This window comes from Branchiostoma floridae, chromosome 10, assembly GCF_000003815.2.
Source record: "Branchiostoma floridae strain S238N-H82 chromosome 10, Bfl_VNyyK, whole genome shotgun sequence".
Classification (NCBI taxonomy): Eukaryota; Metazoa; Chordata; class Leptocardii; order Amphioxiformes; family Branchiostomatidae; genus Branchiostoma; species Branchiostoma floridae.
The window spans coordinates 14,756,614-14,766,649 of record NC_049988.1 but is presented as its reverse complement, the minus strand read 5'-3'; the positions used below and the strand labels follow the sequence as shown (position 1 = coordinate 14,766,649).

At 38.0% G+C, this 10,036-nt stretch overlaps 1 protein-coding gene across 2 annotated transcripts; it reads left to right on the top strand.

Annotated features, from left to right (window-relative positions):
• The first annotated feature begins 1,879 nt into the window (after window positions 1–1,879).
• Window positions 1,880–8,454, top strand: LOC118424414 (sugar transporter SWEET1-like). 2 transcript variants are annotated; one of them, XM_035832973.1, is made up of 6 exons: window positions 1,880–2,105; window positions 2,435–2,512; window positions 3,038–3,161; window positions 3,574–3,735; window positions 4,449–4,568; window positions 7,000–8,454. In XM_035832973.1, exons 1-6 carry the CDS (start codon window positions 2,026–2,028, stop codon window positions 7,096–7,098), a joined length of 663 nt encoding a protein of 220 aa, XP_035688866.1. In that variant the 5' UTR covers window positions 1,880–2,025; the 3' UTR covers window positions 7,099–8,454. The 2 variants fall into 2 exon arrangements, with proteins under 2 accessions (XP_035688866.1, XP_035688867.1); XM_035832974.1 differs by lacking the exon at window positions 7,000–8,454 and adding an exon at window positions 5,421–6,748.
• Window positions 8,455–10,036: the final 1,582 nt, after the last annotated feature.

The following is a 10,036-nucleotide window of genomic DNA, read 5'->3' as shown; positions in this document are numbered from 1 at the left end:
TTTCCTCTGCCTCCTTGTTTCAATTGTGAAAAAAAGCGACTACAAAATCAACTGACTAAACCCTGATTCAACATTTTCTAAGTTTGTCGAGATATTTACAAAAACGGACTTGTCATGCAATACGTGTTTTCCACGTATGTTTTATACATGTTATGTAGTTGTGGCTGATAGATTTAGTATAGCATGCGCCAGTCCCCACCACAGCCTACGGAATGTTTGTAGAATATGTCCAAGCTTTCGAGGTTGGTGTAATTTTTTTTTTTTTACATTTTTTTGTCAACTTGGCAGAAACGAGGTCAGGGCAGTAGGACGCTGTCAGGAGCAGGATGATCATGAAGAAGGGACGAAGAGGAGTGGATATATGAGATGAAGCGATAGGTAAATGCTCTTTACCTGTCCTTTTTGGCCGGGTTGTTAAAGGGTCTTATCATAATGATATTCAAAAAAATTATTGCAACTAAGGCTTGCAGTAAAAAAAACAATTTCATCATCACGGACGCTTCTAGTTGAATCAAATGTCAAAGTTTGCGCTACCAAAGAATTATTTCTGTACGAAGCAGAAACACTGTCACAACGATCGTACAGATACTTTGAAAATGGAATATATCTTGTCGTATGCAGTGTCTGGAAAAAGTATTTGGGTTGTCTCCAGAGGATTGCGCCCCAGATTTAGGACTTTGTGGGTAACATTAAAAGGTACGGGTATATCCTATTTTAAAACAGATATAATTCCAATTTGATAACTTAAAAAAACATGTATTATTGTATTTCCTTTCATTCTTATTACCTGTTTGAAAAAGCAGGTCTTGATTCTGGTAGGGATGTTTGTGATTCCGGACCGTTTGCGATCACGTTTGCTATGGGGATAGATATTGTGAGTCATTGTGCTACAGCGCGCATTAGAAGTTTGCAGCAGTTTTGTGGTTTGTTTTTAAAAAATATTTACACCCCTTTTTGACAGGAGTAGAGTGGTCCTAGTTTATCTGGTAATTCTAGAGCAAACCAGCTGGGCAATAAATACCCCTGTCAAGCTGGTCAATTAGGCACCACTGTGTGCAGGGGTGAATCACTATGTACACATTAGGGATATGAAGCCAGTGGCTGCACAGATCCACAACTAGGAGAAAGAGGAACTGTGACCATCCCTGTCACCTCTGTATGGAATGAACCAATACACTAGTATACACATTGGGGATATGTGCCAGGTGCAGGTGTAACAATAGGAAATAAAAATGCAATGGTGAGGTTACAAGAAGGTGTAGTTTTGGATCTCACTGTTTACCATAGGTAGATATATAAGAACAATGATGGAATAATTTTGCCAAACGTCAAACCCTAACAACCTAACATGATAGTGCAAGAGTCTTTTCTTTGGCAGGTCTTTAGAAGTGTTTTTGAACGTCGATTTTAATTTTTATGTTAATTCCCTAACATGAGTTACTCACGCGCAAACCTGTTCTCGTATTTGCTGGAACAGCTAATATTACACTCTAGTTACGAAGTATGTCCGATTTCGTATTTACTGGAGGCGGCCATTTTGGATGTCAAAGGTTAAATGGACGAAACCACGATTTTAAAAAAAAATCTCCAACATACATTTTGTATAACAATGCTCTTATTCATGGCAGTTTCTTCTCCTAAACCTTGTCTATATTTTTGTTATGATTGTGTGAAGATTTACCTTGATAAAATTTAAAGGCCAAATTTAAATCCCCGGGATTTCCCGCGAGATTTGGAGCCCAAGATGGCGGTAAGGACCAAAACAAAGCCGACGTGGAACTTTTCCGGATAAAACTTTGCAAATTTCTCCCATATGCGAGGGATTTGAACCAAATTTTCACCATATTTGCATTCCAGTGATGCTTCTGATTAGGTAGAACTGGGCGTGAGAATACTTTGTGAATGCAGATTCGTTTATTTCTTGGATTTTCGTAGCTGCCAAATTTGAGGGACCGCCCCCCTCCCTCAGCCATAAATTATTTTGGAGTTTTACTTTTAGTTGAACTTGCGTTTCCGTGAACAACAATGTTCGAGGACCTCTCTCTCGTCTCTGTGATGTCCCTTCTGGCGACTGTCTGTACAGTTGGGCAGTTTCTCACAGGATCGTAAGTATTTTCAACCTGAATTATTTTTTAGGTTTTCTGACCTGTGCATAATTTTCATATATTAAACGTTAGAAATAGCACCACAAATTATTGATAAAGCCCAATGCTGTAGGATTCTAGTTTATTTGTATACAGAATATGACGTTACAGTTAGCATTAAAGAGATTAAGAGAAAAAGCAACCATGTTTGCATGGGTGGACTCCAGTGAGAATTTGCTCTTACTTAGTCTTATGCAATTTACAGCAACATAGATTACAGTGGCACATGACTAAATTCTCACAGGACCTGTGAAGTGAGTTTACCTGTGGTTTGTTGATTATTTTTACAGGGTTATTGCTTCAAAGATCACCCAACAGGGATCGACTGCAGGAGTCACAGTCTACCCATTCCTCACTACACTGATCAAGTAAGTACCAAAGGAAACACATCCAGATCTAAGAACAAACATGCACCTCATCAGTGTCTGTCTAGATCGTTAGATGGTGACTTAAGGTATACAAACAAAGGTGGCAGGTGTTACTATGGTATTGTACTTAAAGCGTTGTTGTATAACTTTGACTTCTGGATCCAGGATTTGAATCCTTAGCAAACCCCAATGTTACACTGACCTTCCCTGTGTGAGTGGATCAAATTTAACAGTTACACTCTTTTCCGTCCTGTCTTTGATCTGTATATACCTTTGTGTTAGAAGAAAGTTTAGCATTGTACTACCAACACTAATGAGCTTCTATGATAGTCTCCGGGTGGTGGCAGTCAGCTTTAATATGCCAGTCATTTCACTTATGTCGCGAATCTCAATAGATAAAGAATTAGATAGATAAACAAAAAAACGCACATTAAGTTTGCCTCGTAAATATTCAACTGTGACAATGATATGAAATCCAAATTAAGTGTACTTTTTTCTTTTGTTTCCTCTATTTTTTTTGTACAGCTGCACATTCTGGCTGAAGTATGGAGTCTTGGTTCAAGACAAAACACTTGTGGTGGTCAACTCTATAGGAGCTCTCCTACAGACTAGCTACTTGGTGGTTTACTATGTCTACACTAAACAAAAGGTAGGACAAACTATTATAAAGTCTGACATTCATTAACCATAGAGTAACCAATTTTCTTTATTTGCTGTCCACAATTTACTTTCTCTTGTAACTTATGCGATTTTGAGACAATTCAAGTGCTACTAGAGGCCAAGAAAGAAATAAGATTTCTATAGTTTCCTTGTCAAGTCATTGTTTATGATGCTGTTACAAAATCCCTGATTTTTATGCCAGAGAAGTTACAGGATTTTGCTAAATTGTTTCCAGAACACCCTCTATAATCAGCTGTATCTTGTGTGATTTTGAGAAAATTCAACTGCTACTTGAAACCAAGGAAAGAGTTCAATAGTTTCCTTGTTCAGTCATTGTTGATGATGAAGATTTTCTTGTAAAAAGTCAGAAAAAGATTAACAAGATTTTCCCTTGTTTCCAGAACACCCTCCATAACCAGCTGTTAGCGGGAGGAGCGGTGTTGTTTCCCGTCCTGATCTATGTGAAGTTCTTCTCACCAGACGACTCCGTGGCAGCCTTCCACCTGGGTCTCATGGCCTCGGGCTGTGCTGTTCTCATGTACGGGTCACCGCTGGCTACCATGGTGAGGAGTGGGCTACAGCTGTACAGTTTATAAAGAGTGTGTGAATGAATGAATCACTCTCCGGTTTAATGTCCATTGTTCCCCATCTTGCGAAGGTTCCAGGATGTTGTTCGGGTCTGATTGCTGACCTGCAAAAGATAGATCAGGCAAAAAACAACATCTTGACTTAAAGGGTTTGAAGCAGGGGTATCACGGCCAGATGCCCTTCCTGAATGAGTGAGCTAGAGTGAGTGAGTGAGTGAGTGAGTGAGTGAGTGAGTGAGTGAGTGAGTGAGTGAGTGAGTGAGTGAGTGTGAATCAGGCAATACTTACAATTACTGACAAAAAGGATTAAGTCTTTGCTACTTCTACTATTATATAGGTTTTCAGAAAAGTAGTTGATAAAAGCTTCATTCTGAAAGGTTCAAAGTTTCAATACCAGTCCCTCTTCGCCAGATATATTATGTAATGTTATGACGTCAGCGGTATGCTAATGAACCACTACTGTATCACCAATATGGTAATGAGGGAAGTGTCCCAGATGTTCTCCGCCATCTTGTTGTTAAGCCAGTTAGAAGTACATTAAACCGAGTTGCGTTCATCTCCACACTGGAGTGGTCCTTGCGGTCCCTGTAGTTAACTACTGATGCTTAATTTTGTATACTTAAAGAACCCTGCTTAGCAACAAAATTATGTGTAGTTCTATTCCTGTATATCTATCTTTATTGTTGTAGGCTGAAGTCCTGAAGACCAGATGCACAGAGACCATGACTCCTGCCTTATCTGTGGCCAACTTTGTGGTGTCTTCAGAGTGGTACATCTATGGCAGACTGGTCAATGACTTGTTCATACAGGTATGTGTTTTACTATCCTGGTTTTGAGACCATCATGCATGTTATCATGTTTTTATGTACCTATCTGTTCATCCCAATTGATGATAGACAAGCGTTCTGAGAGTAGTGGGGTTAGAAAGAGCAAAATCATCCTTTAGACAGCAAAAATTACACAGCAGTCATGAAAATGGACAGCAACACGCAGTCACCACCCAACTGTCATCAGCTTTGACAGCAACACAAAGTGCTGTCATTAACCAATGTACAGGAACACTCAGTCACCATACAACTGTTATTAGCTTAGGTAGTAACACAAAGTGGTGCCTGTACACATCTGTCACTGGACTGAACATTAACAGAACAGCTGTCTGTTTCTACACAACTGTATCAGACAGCAATACAACATCACTCGTGTACAGCTACTGTCATATAGGACAGCAGCACAACACAACAGCATAATTATCTCCAAGCAACTGTCCTTAGGAAAATACAATAGTGGCTTTGGTTTGGCAGCAATATACATGTAGTACTACATATTGACAGCAACATGCAAACATGGACAGCACACAACAGCATGGTTGAATCTCAATGAAGCAGCAATACTAATACATGGATCTGTGAATATGTTAACTGTAAAATGCAGTTAAAACAGTTGGATATGTAAAACTGCACAATCATGGTAGTCATACAAACAACTACCTTTCCACATAATTTTTTCACATTTGCCCTGTTGAAAGTCCACTTTAACCCTTTCCCCTTTTCTTTGAGTTATTATGGTAACTTGTAAGAGGTTTGTATTTTTTTGAAAGTCTTATAACCAAACCATGGGAAGAAGTAGAGTTGACAAGTGAGGGTGCCCCGTCTTCTTTCCAGATCCCCAGCCTTCTGGGCGCATTACTGAGTTTCTCCCAACTCCCCCTGTACCTCCTGTACCCACGGACACCGCCGCGTATCGCTCAACTATGAAAAGCACGACCAGCCACGACCGCATCTATTTCTCTAAAACAAAATAAGCTGTTATTTTTCTTGTGTTGCTTTATTTTTTTTTTGTTTCTGCTAACAGTTGTTGCATTGTGGTGTACTATGTTAAACTTAAAGTCAAAACAATTTTTTGGTGTCAAACTTTGTATTGTTGTAAGCCATGTAATGAGAAATGTTGCATGCTAAATGTACAGGGATCACATTTTTGTTCTGTAAGTACAGTAGAATCTGCCCTTCTAGAATCTGCCCTTCCCAATTTTTGATGTCCTTTCTTTTATTCAGCATATCATCTCAACATCCCACATATGTATACTTCTCTAGAAGGCTTCTTCCATCCATATCAATAAGAAAAGTTTTTTAAAACAATTCCAAAATAATATTTCCACGCTATATCTTTCCTTCTTTGGACTTTGCTAAATTTCTGGAGTGTTGTAGATTTTTGTTTGTATAACTATAAGGAACCATATTACCTTGCAAACTGTCTTAAGAGCCATGTACTTTTAATGATTCTCCTAAAAAATGTTTCAAAGATAGAAAAATTGTCAAACTTGACTGAATTGTGCCTTACCCAGAAAACAGATCTATTTTTGTATACGTAAAACAGAATGTCTACATCATTTAATATATCAATATCTTCTTTCATACATTCCACATGAACACAAGAATGCCATGTGCAATTATAGAATAATTCGTAGATTCATTGTAGTATGAATATAAGGTCATATCTTTGCAATAGTCCATGTGATTTTTCTTCAGTCATTGTCAACAAATGTACTTTTATTTTGTACCAAATGTATGTCTAGTTAAGGAAATCTTTCTATTTTTATCAAAAATCTAGAGAGTGTAGTTTAATGTCATGTAGAGTTATTTGATAATTTAGAGACATCAATATTCAGGGGCAAGTCCATTTCAACTCAAACTTAGAATATATGATATGAAACTTGCACTATTTTTCTCAAGTGCTTGTGTAAAACAGAATGAAGCATATATTTTTGGTATAGTCTACATACTCAGATACAAATGTCTGTAGAAAGCCTCTCATCACGTAAATATCACATAATGACCTTGTTGATACTATTAGATATCTTTAGATAGAATAATGTACTACTAGTATTTCGTTTCAAGTTTTCATGTGCAAGTGGAACATCTATATTAAATCTCTCTGCTTCCTAAGCATGAAGTAGTAATTAGAATTGTATATGCCACCATGTTCCTATGTACTGTAAATGCATTTAAGTTCGCGGTAGCAGGAAAATGGACTTTTCGCTGTGGTTTTAATTTCGCGGTAGCACCATGCACTGTAGTCTCTTACTGTCAGGGAAAAATGTTTGCGGTGGCTATAAATTCGCGGTGAAGCGGCCGCCGCAAAAACCGCGAACATTAATCCACCGTGAACATTTCTGCATTTACAGTAAACAAAAGCTTGTCCTGTGACTGTTACCTCCTCTGCATGTTGTTGTTGTTTCTCCAGGTTCCTAACCTACTCGGTGCTCTACTGGGACTGATACAGCTCGCTCTACTTGTGTGTTACCCACGGACACCAAAAGCTGCCAACGCAAATCACGCGTAGCACCGTCATTCCTTCAGGTCTAAATCTTATTCTTCAAACAGCTGTTAAATCCTAGGCTCTCCAAAAAGGCTATGACAGAGTTGAATGCCAGAAAGGAACTATGGCAACCTTTTCTGTTGCAAAACATCCAAAATTTTAGTTGTCATAAACCTATTGTTGTAGAGCTGTCTCCAGGGCTTGTTCCTCTGGACAGAAATTTGCTTCTTTGCATGAATGAAATTGCAATTTGTCCGTCCCAAATATTTTAACTTCATGACATAGAATTGATGAAAATGTATTTTTGTGAGCTAAAAATGACAGAAAAATAAATGAAGTGGGCTCCCCAACAATGAGTGGGACATAAGAATTTAAAGCTGGTGATAGCTCTGTACAAATGTGACAAGGCCCTCACCAGGCACTGTTAAGATACAAGAATTACATTTTCATGCTATTTTAAGGGGAATTCTACTCCAAAAGGGAGTGTTAGCTGAGGTTGTAAGGTTTTCATTCTAAATTGCACAAGAAAAATTGATATTTTCTTTAAAGGTTGAAGGTGGCATTCAGAGAAAAATATTCATTATGAATCTAAGGCATAGTCAAAATTGTTCAGTACAATGCAGTATGAGTGAAGGAGAAAAATGTCCTGACCACCCCCATCTTAATTACTTTCAAAATGGTCTAGTCAGGGAGAACCTCATTTTGGTCTAGTGCAGAAGTCAGCAATTGCACATGATTATTATATGGAATTTATTGGATGTTTGGAAATCGTGATCTGTTACTTAGCTTTAGATGACATAACGTTTAAGCCTTCTATCTGGCTGAAGTATAGAAAGCTTTTTATGCACTTGTTCAGTTCAGTTCAGTTTGTCCTCATAGTACGACGTGCCACGAATTTGTAACCTAAAATAAGTCCACATTTTATGTAGGTTCTGGATCTTCCATGTCATTTGTATATTACAGAATCTGTATCATACATGTATATCCGCATTGTATCTTGTATGCTTTGCCTTTTGAAATATGATAATACTTGTAGATTTTGATGGAGAAGATTAGAACTGATCAGCATTTTCGTTTGGATATAAAACTGCATTTTTTCTCAAATTCATGTACACGTTTGCACTATAGATTGTGTTAAGAGACAATTCAGAAATATTACAGAAATTTCCTCCAATGTTATCTTATTATTATCATACTTGTAAATCATATACTTTGCCATTGTCATTGATGCAATCATTAGATGATATGTGTAATATTGAAATGATTGGTTGCTTGTAAGTCAGATATTTGTTCAAATTTAAAGTTATGAATGCACCTTTTAACTGTAATACTCAAGTTAATAAAGCACAGACGGCAAAGTGCACTTATGTATAACAGAGAGAACTTGTTAGCTTGTCTTTTTGTTGTCTCCTTTGTTCGTTGTGCTCTCAAAGGTAAAAACCTCGTTGAATATAGGTTTGACTAGCGTTTAACTTAAGCGCTATGCAACAAAACGTATGTATTCTTAGTCTCTCATAAAATTCTACTAACAAGTATTCGAAATTTGGCCTCATTTAATGTCACATTACTAAAAAGATTTTGATACTTTTGACGGTTTGAGAGAAAATGATAATTGAGTAAGTTGTTAAATGTCTTGGTTCGGAGATTTTTTTTACGATTCGGGGCCAATTTGACTGTCTCTGAGAAAAGCACTAGCGCTTCTCAAAACATCGTTTTTCGGACAATTCAATGTTTCCGATAGGAAAGGGTGCCTTGTTGCTGACCGACAGACTCATTTGACATTTTCTGTAGAAATGTTATTTTTGGTAAAAACCATAAAAAATATAAGCTTTTTACCCCAAAATTGCTAATTTGGGGCCATTTTTTACAGGCTGCTAAACGGTAAAAATGAGTTTTCCTGGGATAATGACTAATATGGCAATAAAGGTCAAGACTTCTTCTGTATACTGAGTGAAAAGGAAGAAAAAATATCAGATGCGTTTTCTGCGGGCTCCGATGGCGCTAAAACACCCAGAACGCACGATCTGGGTAATCAGGCGACGAAACGCTTTACCGCTATCGCGCGCACTAATACCAGGAAGTGTTCGCCGCACGATCAAATCTCCGACACCATAAAACGCTACGAACAACAAGCATTTGGAGAATTATAAAAGATTATACGTTGCTAAAGCGATAGCCAGAAAATCTAGAGCCTAAACTATAGAGACAACCTCTGATTTGCGTCTTATTCTTAGGGACTATTTGGCTGATGACGACTTCAGCACCAAGGACTTTTTAGGACAACTGTGGTGTTGTATAAACATGTAGTTGTGACGTAACATCTATTATCATAATACCGGTACGTTTACGACGATTTCTCTAGCCATACTGATTTGACAAATTGTCAACGCATCATTTTCTCCAGTTACATGTTGCTGTTATAGGTTACCCTTGCCACTTCTTCTATGTAACTTTTCTGCCACTCTTGTCCTGCTAAAAGCGTAATATTGTAATTGTAACACGCCGCGGAATTACACGGCGAACGGGCGCGCGTGGTTGGGAGGGGGTAAAAATACCGGTAGGAAGAAACACGGCACAATTAACTGACGTTATGTACCTTTATACATCCCCTGATGTTCCTTCCTTTTCTGTTCGTAAATGCATAAAACATAAACCTGCATGAGCATACAAAATGTCATGAGAAAACGGACGTATACTGTCAAGAATTTTCATTTAACTCCTGTCCGTCACAACCGCTATGAAGTAACACTTCACTGCTAGCGTAGACATAAAAATGGCGGGAAAATGGCATGCGTACGTTCAATTTTGCCCATTCAGTCATAGATCCGGGCTATTATGCAACGGTTCTTCACACTTTTACACGAGTTGTAGGTCACCAACAGAAATTCAAGATTGTTGTTTAATCATGTTCGTCTTGTGCCGTGAGCATGTGTAATTATGATCTATAAATTTGGCAATGAAT